This window comes from Saccopteryx bilineata, chromosome 5 (assembly GCF_036850765.1).
Source record: "Saccopteryx bilineata isolate mSacBil1 chromosome 5, mSacBil1_pri_phased_curated, whole genome shotgun sequence".
Classification (NCBI taxonomy): Eukaryota; Metazoa; Chordata; class Mammalia; order Chiroptera; family Emballonuridae; genus Saccopteryx; species Saccopteryx bilineata.
The window spans coordinates 261,729,880-261,747,474 of NC_089494.1; the positions used below are offsets into that span (position 1 = coordinate 261,729,880).

General features: G+C 52.6%; 1 protein-coding gene across 4 annotated transcripts in view; it reads left to right on the forward strand.

Moving 5' to 3' along the window:
- The window catches only part of EVC (EvC ciliary complex subunit 1), a 72,192-nt gene that overhangs the window by 34,203 nt on the left and 20,394 nt on the right, over positions 1–17,595 (forward strand). For all 4 annotated transcript variants that reach the window (XM_066278762.1, XM_066278759.1, XM_066278760.1 and 1 more), the window contains 4 exons: positions 2,324–2,536; positions 11,808–11,917; positions 15,620–15,830; positions 16,731–16,937. In XM_066278762.1, the coding sequence (XP_066134859.1) occupies positions 2,324–2,536; positions 11,808–11,917; positions 15,620–15,830; positions 16,731–16,937 (741 nt within the window). The remainder of the gene's footprint in view (positions 1–2,323; positions 2,537–11,807; positions 11,918–15,619; positions 15,831–16,730; positions 16,938–17,595) is intronic.

A 17,595-nucleotide genomic window follows, 5' to 3' on the forward strand; every position in this document is an offset into this window, starting at 1 on the left:
GGGCTGCGGCCAGCCCCTCCACGGACGCCCCTGGCGGCGCTGACCCGTTCACACAGCCAGAGAGCAAGCAATACCACAAATGAATTCCGGTTCTATTTCGGGTGCAGAATAAATCACATCTCCCCAGTGACACACGTCAGCACTAAGTGGGGAGCGATGTGTTTTATGGCCTGTTGGAGCAGGTGACAAAGACGGTGAGTGGGACCCTTTCGAGGGAACAGACAGGGTCCGGCGCGTTTCTTATTATAATAGAAGGAGCCTGGATTAATGGACCGTGCCGCTTTGATAAAGTTCACCTCTCTCTTGAATTTGCAAACAGCATATCTTTGTGGTTTGACAGTCACCAAGGAAAGAGAAAAAGATGTGTCCCCAGCCACTGCTAGGGCATGATAGAGAGTCTAAAGAGAATCGACGTAGAAAATCTGGCTCCTGGCAGAAAATTGGGATTTGCAGAGGCTGGAGGGAAAATGTAAATCAGTCCCACGTGTTTAAACCATTTTTTTTTATGGTGAACTGGAACACATAAATAAATGGATAAGACATAGATTTATGGACTAACACCTGACGATTAAAAATCCATCTGTGTCACTAGCACCCAGAGGAAGAAAGAAGTCACAGCAAGGACCCCAGGAGCCCCCTCCCACCCCTTCCTAATCCCCAGATACCCTCCCTGCTCACAGGAGCCATATCCTGGCACATTCAAAAATCAAGTCCTTTTCTATAAAGGGAATCATGTAGCATGTGCTCATGTGTGTTAGGTTTCTTGCACTGAACTTTATGAGATTCATCTGTGTTGTGTGTCCATTCTTCCTCATTGGTCAGTGTTATTTCATTGTATAAATACATCACCATTTGTCTTCGTCACTGGTCGATATTATTCCATTGTATAAATACATCACCATCTGTCCGTTCTACTGTTGATGGACATTAGTGTGGCTTCTTAGTTTAGACCACTGCACACTCTGCTGACAGTCCTTCCTGTAGGTGCTGTCTGATATACCCGTGCATGCATTTCTCTTGGGCAGAGGCCAAGGAGTGGAATTGTTCGGTTATAAGAATATATGTAGGTGCAATCCACAGTCTCCATAGTTACTTGATACAGCCACCAATTTGACTAAAATGTGTCATGAATTGACATCTTTGCAATAACAATCCCCCAACCCAGAAACATGGTATCTTCTTACATTTATTTTAAGTCTTATTTAATTTTTCTTAATACCCTTTTATAGTTTCTATCCTTAGGTATATATAATGTTTATTACAGTTGTGTTGTCAGCTTAAGGAAGTTTTCTTCCATTTCTGTTTTGCTAAGAGTGTTTCTTATCCGTGGCCAATTGAATTTTGGAAAATGTTTTTTCCTCACCTCGTCCCGTCACCACGTGATAATTTTCTGCTCTGCTCTGTGACTGGCTCACTGCCTCGATCTGGGTAATGCCATTGAGGGCATCCAGACTCAGACGTTTACCTCTTTTTTCGTTGAGTTAAACCCTTGAGCATGATGAAGTCAAATCCTTTGCTTCTCGTCACTCTTTTTTTTTTTTTCCTTGCAGACTATTTTCACTACTACTAACGTCGCTAACAGCGACTCTGTGTTTTCTACATTCTGGTTATACCTGTGTTCATATATTTCCTCCTTCATCCGTGTTTCTTACCTGAGAGCATCCTGGTGAAGGTCATGGGTGCCAAGACCCTGGGGCCAGAGCCTTCCCTGGAAACTTGTGCAGTTTATTTAACCTCTCTTTTACTGTACAGACAAAGCCTCAATTTTCTCACCTGTAAATTCCTTTTATCAGTTTTGGGAAATTTCTAAACCCTTTTTATTTCAAATATTGCTTCTTCCTGGGCTCTCCCTTCTCTCTCCTTTGGGGACTCCAATTAAAAAGGTTGGATTTTTCTCGTTGTATCTTTCATGCCTGTATTTTCCGTCCTTTGTATTTTCATGTCTTTGTATTCTACATCCTTCGTCTCTCGCTTTACTGTATGTTTTCTCCTGATCCGTCTTCCAGTCGACTAATTCCCTCTTCAGCTACATCTAGCTGCCATTGAAACCTGGACATTGGGTTCATAAAATGGGACCAGATTCTTCGATTCCAGAAACTCCTAACTGGTTCTTTTTAAATAAACAGTGCTACTCTTTATAATTTCCAGCTCTTTGCTTGAAGGTTTAAGAGCGGCTCTTGGCTTCCTGATCACAGAAAGCATCCATACTTAAAGTCTGTGTCTTGTAATCATACTCTTTGGACTACGGGTAGTTTGACACATAGTAACCTGGGGTAGTTTGACACATAGTAACCTGTCACGCGGCTGGCTCTCTGGGTTTCAGGAGCTGTACTGCAGCACCATGGACACGTTCCAGACGCTGGTGGACACCCTGTTCCTGCAGACACTCCCGGGCCTGACCGGCCTCCCCCAGGCCGAGTGTGAGTACTTGCGGCAGGAGGTGCAGGAGAACGCCGCCCAGCAGCTGGGGAAGTCGGACCGCTTCCGGAAACAGCAGTGGAAACTGTTCCAAGATCTCCTGGAACAAGAAAAGCAGGTGCGGGTATTTTGTGATACGGGGTCTAGAGCAGTGGTTTTTGATCCTTTTTACATGTGAGGACCAATGAAAACAGGAGACGTGTTTGGGGGACCGCTAAGGCAGAAATCACCCCGAGCATAGGAAATTCAACTGAGATCACTGGGTCTGCAGTCTTCCTACCACATCAGGGTGGTTCATGCTTTCATGGAGCGGCCTGATATTTCTGGCAGACGGGTCTGGGGACCTGCGGTCAGAAACCACTGGTCTGGAGTCTGCGTTGTTTGAGATTCATGAAGAATGAGGACAGACTTCCCGTACTGAGCGTCTCCCAGAGCCTCTGCTGGGGGCTGTGCCGAGATTCCGCCGGCCAACCTCGCCGCAGTCCTCCGTGCGGGGTGGGGAAGATGGCAAAGCCCTCCCGTCCCAGGACGGGGGGTCAGTAGGTGATCCCTTCAGCCGATCCATCGATAAGGAGCAACAGAACCTGTTCTTTTTTTTTTTTTTTTTTTTGTATTTTTCTGAAGCTAGAAACGGGGAGAGACAGTCAGACAGACTCCAGCATGCGCCCGACCGGGATCCACTCGGCACGCCCACCAGGGGCGACACTCTGCCCACCAGGGGGCGATGCTCTGCCCCTCCGGGGCGTCGCTCCGCCGTGACCAGAGCCACTCTAGCGCCTGGGGCAGAGGCCAAGGAGCCATCCCCAGCGCCCAGGCCATCTTTGCTCCAATGGAGCCTCGGCTGCGGGAGGGGAAGAGAGAGACAGAGAGGAAGGAGGGGGGTGGGGGTGGAGAAGCAAATGGGCGCTTTTCCTATGCACCCTGGCCGGGAATCGAACCCGGGTCCCCCGCACGCCAGGCCGACGCTCTACCGCTGAGCCAACCGGCCAGGGCCAGAACCTGTTCTTTAGAAAGAAATTAACAACAGAAGGTGGTTCACAGGGTAGTGGCCTGGAGGGGGTTGATAGGGGCCGCACACATGGGACTCCTGCTCTTCAGTGAGTCTATTTCATTATTAAAACCATGTGTATATGCGGAAGGTAAAATAATGACCCCCCCCCAAATGTCCACATCCTAATCCTCCCAAACCAGAATATGTTACCTAACAGGACACAAGGGTCCTTGCAGATGTGCTTATATAAGAAACTGATATAGATATATTAACTTTATTTTTTTTTTAATTTTATAAGCTGTTCTCTAAAAGGAGGCGTTTCCATATGGGACAGACACTCACGTCACCCAGATGTCCTCTCTCCCTTACCCTCCTGCACCGACGAAGCTGTAAAGCCAGCATGCTCAGTGTCCCACATCCCTTGCCACTCCAGTGGCCGAGGGACCCAGTTCCGGCCTTTGAGACCAGGGGTGGCACAGGCAAAGGGCTTCCCTTCCCTAACACAAAAGCAGGTGTTGCTGGGAGAAGTGTCTTCTCCGGTGCTCCCTGTGTTCCCTGCCTGGGACATGTACCAGGGGCCCTGGGGTCCTGCCGCCTCCCGTCGACGCACAGGCGGTGCGCAGGATGTGGGGCAGAGAGGGGTGGACGGCCCCACCTCCCCTGTGGCCTGCTGAGTCACTGTCTCAGCCCTGGGCCACCACCCACCCCAGGTCCTTAGGTCCTTGTTATAAGAAACAAGCCCCGTTTCTTTGCGTTGGGTGTTCAATCGGCTACAGAAAAGCACGCGACTCATGCGTCGGCCAGAGCAGCTGTTTGGAGCCGTGGAAGTTACCAGGCATAGCTGACCCTCGAACAACACGGGGGTTAGGGGTGCTGACCCCCATGTAGTCAGACTTCCGCCGGTAACTTTTTGACTTCTCCAAAACTTAACTAGTAATAACCTGCTGTTGACCGGAAGCCTTACCGTAACATCAACACTCAATAACACATATCTTATATATATCTGATACACTAGATACTCTTTTGATAAAGTAAGCTAGAGAAAAGAAAATGTTATTGAGAAAAGTATAAGGAAGAGAAACTACATTTACAGCATTTATTGACAAAAAAAAAAGTCCACATATAAGTGCAGCTTCAGGCTGTGTTGCTCAAGGGTCAGCGGTAAGTAGGAGAGCGCATCACGCAAACACCTGCCCACCCACAGTCAGGGGGGCAGGCCCAGACCCCGGCGCCCGCCTGACTGGCCAGCCCTCCCTCTGACGTCCTCTGTCCCTGCCGGCTGCACCACGTTGCCCCGTCGTCCCCGGTAACGTGTCTCTGTCTCCCGCATCTGGCCCTGAGTGCCTGGAGGACAGCCACCCTGTTTTTCACACTTGCACCCCCTTATTCAAGGCCCCACGGCGGGGCCGTAGTGAACGCCCGGGGAAGCCCTGCCCGTCAAGCAGCTGACTGTAGTGCGGCTTTGGGAATGGTCACAGGGTCACCTTGACCCTGGATTCTTCCAGTGGGGGCAGCTGGAGCTGAATTCATCTCATGCTTCACCATCTTGTCCTGTCCCCCCTCCCCACGCAACACTATAAATTAATAGTGTCTGGGAAGGGAGGTGCTGGGCTAGTGGTTTGGGAAGTCCACCAGCCGAGTCTGATGTCCTTCTGAGGCAAGCTTTCCGAGTGGGGTGGGGGCCTCTGAGAGACAGCTGCGGTGTGCAGACAGACCCCCCCCCCACACACACACACACACGTCCTTGGCAGCCGAATGCCTGGGTCTGAGCCAGAGCAAACCCATGGATGGACAGACGGGGCGACGTTTGTTAACCAGGTAGCTGACCCTGACCAGCTTGTTAAATGTCTCAGAACCACAGCTAATGTATGGAAACAACAGGGGTCCGAATGCCCCACAGGGTCCCCGTGAGTCCGTGCCAGGAGGGGCCCACTGTGCCGCGCTCGGTCACTTGGTGAGGCCGGCATTGCAGAAAATCAGATTTCCCTTCCAACAAGCACCCGTGACTCATTGAGGACTCTCGGGTTAGGGGTCTAAGTTATTCTAAGCAAGTATCAGACGGCGCCTAGCTTCTGGGTTTTATTTTTATTGATTGGCCACGCGAGGCTGTGCACGCATGCGCGTTGGCCTTGGCATGTGCCGAAGCGTTTCGGGCAGAGTTTCGCCCGTGAGAAGCAGGTGAGCGGCATCGCTAATGACCTCATCGCTGATGAAACAAGTATGACCCCGGCTGTTTTCTCAAGGTGGATAGGTCATGATTACCGACTGATTGCACAATTGCCTTAAATTGCCACAGATATTTAGAGATCTGTGTCTCCCCCACACACACACACATTTCCTGGTTCACGGTGGAATATGAGACATGAGCTTTCTGTGGCTCAGGTAAACATTTAGTCACGAGAAGAAAAGCACCACAAAACTATTCACTTCAACATACACCCAGGCTACAAAAAATGCACTCCCCACATCTTCTACCCAGAAGGCCCTGGTCATCCCGTGTCCTGTTATCAGGGAAGTTGTTAAAGGTTATGGAAACTTGTCGGTGACACAGTTGGACTGGGTTGTAGAACAGTGGTTCTCATCATGTAATCTGTCTGTGTGTGTGTGTGTCTGTGTGTGTGACAGAGACAGAGTCAGAGAGGGGGACAGATAGGGACAGACAGACAGGAAGGGAGAGAAGTGAGAAGCATCAGTTCTTCATTGTGGCACCTTAGTTGTTCATTGATTGCTTTCTCATATGTGCTTTGGCCGGGGGGCTACAGCAGACCGAGTGACCCCTTGCTCAAGCCAGAGACCTTGGATCCAAGCTGGTGAGCTTTGCTCGAACTAGATGAGCCCACGCCCAAGCTGGCAACCTCGGGGTCTTGAACGTGGATCCTCCATGTCCCAGTCCAACGCTCTATCCACTGAGCCACCGCCTTGTCAGGCTGTAATCTGTCTTAAATGCAGGTTTCTGGGCTTCTCCCCAGTCCACTGTGTTAGGCCCAGAGGTGCCTAACATCTCCCAAAGCTGTCCCCATCCTAATTCCCAGAGCTGGGAGGATGTTACCTTACGTGGCACAAGGGACTTGGCCGATGTGATTAAGCTAAGGCTGTTGAGATGGGGAGGTTCTTGTGGGTTCTCGACGGGGCCCAGAGTAATCACAAGGGTCCTTGTAAATGAAGCGGGAGACAGGGGGGTCAGAATCCAGAGTGCTGCACTGTGGGGGACACTCAACCCCCCGAGTGCCAGGCTCGAAGGTGGAGGAAGGGGCCATGAGCCAAGGAATGCGGCGGCCTCTGGAAGCAGGTCGAAGCCGGGAAAGGAGTTTCTCTAGAGCTTCCAGAAGGAATGTGGACTTGCTGGCGCCTTGGAGTTTTCCCCCTTGAGCCCCGTCACAGACCTCTGAGCCCCCGCGCTCTGAGATAACAAGCTTGTGTTGTGTTGTGACCTGCCCAGTGTGTGGCACTTCCGTCCAGCAGCCCGAGGCAGCTGCCGCAGCTGCACACCAGCCCCTGCGTCTTTGACAGGGAACGAGGTGGGTGATGTGCTCTGCAGCCTGAGGGTGAGAACACAAGACTGCCGTCAGTCCACGAGGTTCTGAGTCCTGGCTCCGCCTCTCACGCTCCTCCCGCGGCCTCTGAACCCCACGCCAGGCATGTTTCCATCACTCGGCCCCCAAACCTCCCGTCAGTTCACTGAGCTCTCGGGCCCACCCTGACCGCACTCCCGGCAGCGTTCAGCCAAGCTGGGCTCCCCTCCTCCGAGAAGCACTTGCTTACGCTTGCTGGTGCTGCTACCTCCACAGTGGCTTCTTCTCTCCCTGACGTGTGCGCGCTGAGTGCCCCAGGGTGCCGCCCATGACCTTCCTCTCTACCCACGTGCTCTCCCTTGGTACTGCCAGCCGGTCGCCCACCGTTGTATTAGTTTTCTAATGCTGCGTAACAAACAGCCCCCACACTGGTACCTTACAACCACACTCGTTCAGTCCATCACAGGGTCTGAGGGCCAGGGGCCCAGGCACAGCTGAGCCCAGGTTTCTGCCGTCAGCGCTGCAGCTGGGTCTTACCCGGAGGCTCGACTGGAGAGGAAGGGCTTCCAAGCTCACTCATGTGGTTCTTGGCCGGAATCCGTTCCTCTAGGGATGTTGGGCTGAGGGCCAGCCGCTCCTGCATTCATCTCTCCAGCTCAGAACCCGTCGTGGCCTCGGTCTCTCCCAGAGGTCTGCCCCGAGATGGGGAACAGACCGGCACATTCTGCACAAAACAGAATCACTGGCCTCTCCGCCCAGCCTCCCCCCCCCCTTCCGTGCAGCTGAGCCGGAGCCCCTGGGGCTTACCCGTGACTCCTCTTTCTTTCACCCCCACATCCAATTGGTGGGAAATGGTGTTGGGTCCACCTTTGACCTAACCCAGGATGTCACCACCGTTCATCACTTCCATTCTCGGCACCCTCGTCAACGCCACCTCTTGTCACTGCTGCAGTGGTCCCACTGGTCTCCCTGTGTCTGCCGTGGCCCCTGTGGTCTGTCCTCAAACCACAGCCAGAGCACATTTAAAATATACGAGAGGTGGCCCTGGCCGGTTGGCTCAGCGGTAGAGCGTTGGCCTGCCTTGCGGGGGACCCAGGTTCGATTCCTGGCCAGGGCACATGGGAGAAGCGCCCATTTGCTTCTCCACCCCCCCCTCCTTCCTCTCTGTCTCTCTCTTCCCCTCCCGCAGCCAAGGCTCCATTGGAGCAAAGATGGCTCGGGCACTGGGGATGGCTCCTTGGCCTCTGCCCCAGGCGCTAGAGTGGCTATGGTCGCGGCAGAGCAACGCCCTGGAGGGGCAGGGCATCACCCCTTGGTGGGCAGAGCGTTGCCCCTGGTGGGCGTGCCGGGTGGATCCCAGTCGGGCGCATGCGGGAGTTTGTCTGACTGTCTCTCCCCATTTCCAGCTTCAGAAAGAATACAAAAAAAAAAAAAAAAAAAATATATATATATATATATATATATATATATATATATATATACACGAGAGGCCACTCAAAGTTAAGATTCTAAATATTTTTATATACTTTACATACATCTAAATGATCCCTGAATGCATTTTAAATATATCCTAACATTCTGTAAATGAAGAAGCATCTTCATGGAATTGGCCATGACATTTCCCCCTCAGTGATGCCTAAAATAATTGTGCGTCTTCTAATCGCTGGCACGTGCACACTAGCTTTGATAAAAGACACGGCATCGCATTGTGTCATTTCTCTGTTAACCCCCCAGCCCCCCCAGTGGCTTCTCATTTCACGCAGCGTAGAAGCCAGAGTCCTCACCGGGCCCTCCAGGACCTGTGCTGGGACCTGGTGCCCCCCTTCCCTCCCCACTCGCTCCCCCTGCCCCCCCCCTCTTGCTCTGTTCCCACCCCTCTGGCTCCCTGGTCTCCAGTTCCCTGGGTGCAGTCCAGCCGTGCTTGTCCTGCTGGGTCTTTGCTGCCGTGTCCTTCACAGTGAGGCCCCCCTCGCCGCCCTGCCTCCCTCCCACCAGCATGCGGGTTTGCCTCAGGTGCTGACTGTAGAATCCGCCCCACCTGTAAACCCACCCCGTTATCAGGAGAACGCCGTAACACCCTCAGCAGTACCAGGCGTGCCCAGTGGGTTCCTTCCCCCTTCTCTCCTTAGTCAGTGAAAGTCTGAAGCAGAGAGTAAACCGGCCCGAAACCACTAAATGACCCGGTAGCAACCCCAGGGTCCGCGCTCCAGCCCACGGAAGCGGCTTGTCACGTCTGAACGTCCATGTCCCCGAGTCTGCGTTGTGTGATGTTACAGAGGCTGGTTTTGGGCACCCTCTGGTCCGATGACTTGGTCCACTTAACTGTCTTTGAATCCAGTTGCTGGTCTTGTCTGCACTCTCTTTTTTTTGTTTTGTTTTGTTGTTGTTGTTGTTGTTGTTGTATTTTTCTGAAGCTAGAAAGGGGGAGAGACAGTCAGACAGACTCCCGCATGCGCCTGACCGGGATCCACCCGGCATGCCCACCAGGGGCGACACTCTGCCCACCAGGGGGCGATGCTCTGCCCCTCTGGGGCGTCGCTCTGCTGCAACCAGAGCCACCCTAGCGCCTGGGGAAGAGACCAAGGAGCCATCCCCAGCGCCCGGGCCATCTTTGCTCCAATGGAGCCTTGGCTGCGGGAGGGGAAGAGAGAGACAGAGAGGAAGGAGGGGGTGGGGGTGGAGAAGCAAATGGGCGCTTCTCCTATGTGCCCTGCCCAGGAATCGAACCCGGGTTCCCCACACGCCAAGCCGACGCTCTACCGCTGAGCCAACCAGCCAGGGCCTTGTCTGCACTTTCAAAACTCACACCAGAGACCCCTGTACCTGAGCGACCCAGTGCATTTACCTTTTAAAGAATCAAGACTGGGTAGAATTTTCTATGTTCTGGTTTCCCAAGCACTTTGACAGGTTATTGTGGACGCCTCACAAGAGGAGCCCAGAGACGGACAAAAACACAGTGTGATGTTGTGCGATTAAGCAGAAGAGTTACAAGTCACAACGCCCAGAACTGAATGAAGTCCAGGCTATGGTGCTGGGTGCAGACCTTGTGGTCTATCCGAGTTCTGTGTGCGGCATGCGCCCTCTTCAGGCCGCTGGCTGTAGTGCCCTTTGAGCAGTTACAGATGCGGAAGGTGACTTGAGTTAAATCTAGCCCGAGTCCCTAAATGATTGAGCCCCTGGCTGTAACTGTCTGTCTGAGCCAGGTGCGTGTTCTCCTTACAAATTAGTCAGGGAGGAGCACAGGAGGGCCAGAAAAGACTTGGCTTTGGAGAAAAGGCAGACCTAGATTGAGTACCACCTGCCCCACGATTTAAACTTACTGACTTTTCACAGAGAAAGCCACATGGAAGATGAACCTACATCCAAAATGACAAAACGCACAGGGTACAATCCGCCGGGAGGGTGGCACATTCGGCAAGCACCGTGTTTAAATCACAGCCAACACCAGGGACCCCCGAGGAAGGACCCTCAGAGAGGGCTTACAGAGGAAGTGTGTTTAGGACGATAGCAACACAACAGAGGGAATTACTAGTCATATCAGCAAGACACGATGGAAAAAAGACAACAGACTGAAAGCCAGGCACTTCTCACTAGTCTCTCGTCAACAGACTAATGTTCCTGAAACAAATGTAATGGAGGAGTTTATTTAGCGGATTAAATAGGGCTGGGAACACAGGGCATAGACCAGGAGATACATGTGGGAAAGTGGTCCAGGAGGCACGGCCGAGAGCCAGAGGGGTGGAGAATAGAAATGGGCGGAGGAGACGTGGGGGACAGAGTGAGGACGTCCTCGAGAAACTTCCTTACAGTCCCCTAGGACTTCTAGAAGGAGAGAATACAGAGGATGAAGGAGAGGTGATGTTCAAAGATATGGAAAGGAAGTTGGCAGAATCAGTGACAAAGTGACAGTTATGACTCATAAGGCAAAGGGCGTGCTGATTCACTTTAGGTTCTGTGGGGTCAGGAGTGTATGTTTAAAATGCAAACCCACTGCAGGGACAGAACCAGAACCTGTACCTGTCAAGGCAGGAGAGGAGAACAAAGGGAACGAAAATTTTAAAAAAAAATGATATTGACCCAAGAAAGGAGCATCAATGCTTTAAAAAAAATGAGGACTTTAGGAAATAGGGTAGAACCGAAATAATAGCAATGGCATAGGAGGTGGGGAGAAGGCTGGCTGGAACTGTCTTCCTCCTTCTGTTTGGAGGAGGGAAGGGTTAACTGTCATTCCCATGGGTCCAGCCGTGGGTGTGCTACTGGTGGTCTTTAACTGGACTGCCTTCCTCAGGGAATATACTAAGTACAGTGTATGCCTTCCAAACGCAAGTTTAGGAATTCTCTCCAGATTAATCTGTGTAATTCAATCAAATTACCCCTCTTCCCGCAAATCCCCAGAACTTGATAAACTTCCTAAAATCCATAGGAGAGGAAGAACAACAACCAAGAACAGCTAGGGCAGTTTTGTACATGAGAATGACAGCTAAAAGCAGTGTGGTGTGCATGCGGAAATGTACAGACCCACAGAATAAAAGAGGGAGCCTAGCAGGAGGTGTCTGTGTATATGGAAACTATGTAATCCAGGGTAGCATGACAGCCAGTCATCAAAGGTAAGCTATCTAATAAAGGATGCTGACATAATTAGTATCGGTTTGTCCAGAGAAAATTAGAGTCCTTCCTCATGCCCCAGGAAAAAAAAAGTGTTAAATGTGTTACAAAGTAAATGCAACTAGGAAACAATGTTAAGTCTTTGGAAGAACATAGAAGGGAACACTCTTAATGAAATCCGGGGAGAAGGATGTTAAACAAGAAATAAAAGGCACAGTCCAACAACGCAACGACAGGTGAGTTGAGCTTGAGCTGACGCCTGTCCCTCTGTCCGGGTGTAGGTGTGGCTGGAGGAGCACGCTCTGTCTGCCGTGTTGCAGACACACCTGCGAGACGAACAGGAGAGCATCGTCCAGCAAGTGCTGGGCCGGCTGGGTGGCCTCAGTGAAGAGTGAGTACAGCTTTCTGAAGGGTTGGGGCCTTGTGTCCTGTGTGATACTGCACGCTGGCCTCAGTCTCCTCATCTGTAAGGTGGGCACGTTCACTGCCCCCTACCTCGTGCCTCTTACAGTATGGTTTTGAAACCAACTAAATTGTGAACGTAAATGTGGATAGGGTGATAGCAGAATGCTGTGGGTAAAGGCTTGGAGTCAGAATGGATCTGGGCCAGTGACTTAACTTTTCTTACCCTTGATTGCCTCATCTGTAAAATGGGACTAACGCTATGTGCTTCATAGAGTCATCCTGGACCACTTTCTCACGGGTGGTTTTTAACAAGTGTACAGTGGTGCACCCACTACCACAATCCAAATTTAGGATACATTCATCATGCCCCAAACATCCCATGCGCTCATTTTCAGTAACTTCCCATTTATTAATACATTTTTATATTTTTGTTTTATATTTCTGCTATCACTACAAGGAGAGCATGTTCTTCTTTTTTTTCAATGGGCTGCAAATTACTTCTTTCTCATTTCATATGAGAAAAATGACCTTGCTAGAACTGTTTTGGTAGCTGCTCAGCCTTTCCCAGGAAGCGGATTTGTGTGTTCCTCAAGAGGCAGGTGGACGGAGGTCGCACTGGCTCCCGGGGGGGGGGGGGGAGGCTCCCAGAGAAGGAGATGCAGACAGGCATTCACAGGCCGCAGCCGGGAGAACCTGGTGGGCCGTGCTGAGGACCTAGGCGAGCGGCTGGAGGATGTGTGAGCCTGAGAATCTGTGTCTTTTAGTTACACTAATATTTAGTCCATTTATATTTACTGTAAACCCCAATGCTAGCATATTTGGGGTCTGGATCTCTCATCTTAACTGTTTTTTGTTTGGCTCACCTGCTCTGGGTCCCTTTTTCTCTCCTCTCTTGCCTTCTTTTGAATTGTCTCTTATCGTACCAGTTCGTCTCTCTTTCAGCTTCTCGGTTACTCTTTTATTTTATTGTTTTGCTGGCTGTTAGTGGTTCAGAGATTTTGAATTGTATCCTTGACTTCTCAAAAATCTAATAAGCATTCATATATTCCTTCTTCCTGGACAGAAAAAAACGCCTTAGAATATCTTAGTGCCACGTATTCTTCCCTCAGACAAGGCGTTCCTCGATGCGTATTTTTCTCTCTGTATTTTCAACCCCATTAGATACTATTGTTTCGTGCCGTCAACAGTCACTTCTGCAGTCACATCTTTCCGCTTTCTGATGCTCTTGTCTCTCTCCTGTACAGTTAAGCTCCCGCCAGGGATAGATAAGTCTTTCTTTGCCTGACGTCCTTGCTGCATCAGGTCCACTGGTGACAAATTCTCCCGGGTTCCGTTTGAAAATATCTATGTCATCTTCATTTTTTGAGGCATATTTTCATTAAGTATAGAATTCTAGTTCATTGTGTGTCTGTGTGTGTGTGTGTGTGTTTTTGTCTTTTTAATACTTTTAAAGATAATTTGTTGTCTTCCCATTTCTATCATTTCTGGCTCCTTTTTGGAATTTCTTCTGTTCTTTGGTTTTCATTCATTTATTATAATAACCCTAAACATGGATGTGGTTTGAATGTATGTATTTTTGTGTGTTTGGTAAATCTGTGCTTCAGGAATCTGTGATTTGCTATCTTTTATTGGTTTTTGAAAATTCTCAGCCGTCCTCTTAAGTATTTCTTCTGCCCACCCTCTGCCCCTACTCTTTCTGGGATTTAGTTACACATTTACTGATTTTTTTTTTACTTGTCCTACATATCTCTTAAATAATCTCCTTTATTTTTCATTCTTTTGTTATCGGGGGTTCAGCCCAGATACTTGTTTTGAGGAATCCCTGAGTTCACGCTCCCGTCAGCTGTGTCTTCTCTGCTGCAAGCCCACACACTCGGGCCTTCGTGTCAGTCACTGTCTCGGGCTCTGCAATGTCCTTTCGTGTCCCCTCCTGGTTTTCACTCATCTTGTTTATTTTTTAAAAAAAACATATTCATCACGACTGTTTTGAAGTTTATGCCTGATTATTTCAGTATTCAACCTCTTGTGGGTCTGTTTCTATTATCTGAGTTTTCCTCTTTGGTTTTTGGTTAATTCTTAATCAGTTTGCAGGTCTGGTTATTTTTCCTGAAGGCTGGACACTGTGAATGAAAATTGTTGAGATAATTCCAGACTTTAAATGATGGGCTCTTCCTCCAGAGAGGACATGTCTTCCTTCGATCAGGGGGCTCTGATGGTGGCAAACCCAGCTACTGACTCCATCTGTGCATCCGGCTGGTTGGAAGTTGGGTCTCTGTGCGGACTGAGGCCTTATTGCCAGGACGCGGCCCCCAGTGGAGAGCTCGGAGGGTTTGCCGGGTCCCTCCTCCCTGGGGGGCTGACTGCCAGTGCTCTGCTCGGCTTTGCAGGCTGTCGGCAAACACCTCAGTTTGTTAAACCGAATGCTGAGTCTCTCTGGTGGACCAAGATTTTTTTTTTAGTCACTAAGATCGGAACTCAGAAAGAGCTCATGACCTCAGTTTTGGATGGGTTAACATTGAGAGTTACATAAGAAATTCATGGGGCTATGAACTGAAGCCAACTGCACGTGTGCATCTGAAACTTGGGACAGGGTGTGAGAAGGTTAAACAGATCAATAAAAGAATAGGTGGCTTCATAGAACTCGGGTGGGCACTCCCGTCTGAGAGGATGGGCAGCAGGCGTGGGGGTGTTCCAACCTGCGTCCCCGGGGGGCCCCTGCTGGCTGTGACTCCTGGGCGTTTCTTGGTAGCTCGGTGTGTTAGGGTTTTCCAGAGAGAATCAATGGTGTGTGTGTGTGTGTTTCTCTGCCTGTCTGTCTGTCTTTCTATCTATCATCTATCTATCTTTCTGTCTTTCTAGCTAGCTAGCTGTCTGTCTATCATCTATCTTTCTATCTATCTATCTACCTACCTACCTTTCTGTCTGTCTGTCTGTCCATCTGTCTGTCTGTCTATACCATACAGAGCAGAGAGAGGGGAGAGGAGCTGAGAGGTGGCTCTGTCCGCAGCTGGCAGCTTGGAGGCGCAGGGAGCCCGCACGTGGCCCCAGCCCCCAGTCTGCGGGTCTGAGAGCCGGGAGGCGCAGGGAGCCCGCACGAGGCCCCAGCCCCCAGTCTGCGGGTCTGAGAGCCGGGAGGCGCAGGGAGCCCGCACGAGGCCCCAGCCCCCAGTCTGCGGGTCTGAGAGCCGGGAGGCGCAGGGAGCCCGCACGAGGCCCCAGCCCCCAGTCTGCGGGTCTGAGAGCCGGGAGGCACAGGGAGCCCGCACGAGGCCCCAGCCCCCAGTCTGCGGGTCTGAGAGCCGGGAGCCGCTGGTACCAGGTCCAGACAGGGAGCCAGCCGGCTCGAGGCCCTGGGGAACCGGTCTCTCAGTCTGAGTCCAGAGGCAGGGAAGAGGTGAGGTCCCAGCTCAGGGAAGCCGGACAGGAGAAGCTCCTGCTTACTTATGGGAGGGTCAGCCTGTCCTTTGCTTCAGGCGGCCACCGGACAGGACGGAGCCCACCCGTCTCAGGGAGGACAGTCTGCTTTACTCCGTCCACTGACTGAAACGTTGGTCACATCCAGAAACCCCCAGAGTCACGTTCGAGCAGAGGTCCTGGCCGCCGTGGTCCGGCCGAGTTGACACATGAAATTCACCTTCACGCCCGGAGAAGCCGAGAGCACTGACCTTTGCCCCCGCTCTCCCCACAGGTCCGCCCGGGGCGTCCTGCAGGGGCACGGCCTGCTGCTGCGCGCGGCCCTCCGGAGGCTGGCCCTCCGCGGCCAGGCCGTGGCCGCGCTGACCCGGATGCGGCTGTGCGGGAAGAAGAGCCTCCTGCAGGAGCTGCGCGAGCAGCACGCCCTGGAGCAGGGCTCCTCCCCGTGCCCGGACGAGCACCAGTGGCAGCTGCTCCGAGCCCTGGTGAGACGGCCCGGCCAGCCGCGCCCGTCCCCGTCCCCGCGGGCCACGTCCCTGTCCCCGCGGGCCACGTTCTGCCACCCCCGTGGCTACAGGGCGGGGGCGATGGCAGCCCTGCTGGAGGCCACTCGGGGTGCCCAGGGCCCCAGCGTACGCTGTGATGAAGTGTATACTGAAAATGCGCGTGAAACCCAGAAGGAGAGGGGTCTACTCGTTGTCGGGAGACTGGGGAAAGGGGCCCTGTGGTTTGTTTTAAGGTTTTAACAGACCTTAAACTTGCAGACCCTAAGGCTGGGATTTGGACCCAAGCAGACTATCACAGGGTCTCAGGCAGCCGCTGAGCCGTGGGAGCAGCTCTGGTGTGTTTGACCCGTTAGTGAAGGGACAGGCTCACACTCTTTCGCTCTGCCCAGGAGGAGTCCGTGGGAAGCCGGCTGCCCTGCCCCTGACCGCCTCACCTCCTTCTCTGACTCCTGTCCCCACAGGGAAAGGCTGTCCCCAGGGCCCCAGATCCTCTGCTTTGGCTTCTGTGATGTCCCACAGTACCCTCAGACTCAGACCTGGCTTCAAAACCCAGCTCTGCTGTGTGACTTTTAGAAAGTCACTCAACATCTCTGAGCCTCTGTGTCCTCATCACTCCTGGCGTTCTGCCAGGAATGAGGAAGTCCCTGTGTATATGACAGACGAAGAGAGGGCACTGGGCACACGGTTGGTGCTCAATAAATGCTTTGAGTGTGTGTGGGGGCGGTGCCTTCGCCCCCTAGCTCATCCACTGTGTTGGGTTTGGCAAGCCCGGAGGCCCCCACTTCTACATCCCTTGTCCAGCCTTCCTGGGGCCCTGGCCCTGGCCGGACGCCTGTGTGGGGCAGCAGCGCGACCCCTCCCTCGCCCTGTCCTCCCCAGGAAGCGCGCGTGGCGGAGGAGGCCGGCCGGCTGCAGGAGGAGGCGCAGCAGATGCGCCTGCAGCTGCAGCAGCAGCTCCTGGCCGAGGCCCGGGAGGTGGGGCGGCTCCTGCAGCAGCACACGGAGCGTGCCCTCGGCCGGGCGCTGCTGGGGCACGCGCGGACTGTGGCCACCAAGAGCCGGGCCAAGGACCGGGATGACTTCAAGGTGCGCGCCAGCCCCCGTGCCTGGGAAAAACGAGGGCCAGAAGGATCGGGGTGGGGCGGGAGGGAGGGGCGGGCAAGAGGACGGGTCCGTGCTGTCCCCTCGCGGGAGCTTTGGGCCTTGCAGAGGCTGCCCATCATTTTAGGGAGGACAGGGTGGTGACCTTTAACCTCGGCAGGGACGGTACCCAGCTATCACATCTCCAGGGCCGGGGCACCTCAGCTCTGCCTCCCTTTTCTGCTCTGGGTCTGAAGGTGTATCCCCGGGGAATGCACACAACTGCGAATCACACAGTCCTACTCAGACCACTCAGGCAGAGAGAGGTCACTCATCCCACAGAACAAGAAATGTGGACGTGGGTCGTTCCAGGCTCAGAGGGTCTGTGACGTGACCAAGGACCAGGTTCTTTCTTTCTGAGCCGCCGTTCTTAGTGTTAGTGTGCTGCCTCGTGGTCTCAAAATGGCCACTGACCTTCCAGACATCAGATCTGCATTCCAGGGAAGGAAGAGGAACCCGGCCAAGTCTTTACCTCGCACTGAGGCTGTGCCTTCCTGTTCAGAAAGGGGAGCCCCTGGCCCCTAGCAGACTTTTCCTCATTTTGCATCTCATGGGCCAGGGCTGTACCCGCAGCCTTTGCCCATCCGTGACCAGGGAAAATAAC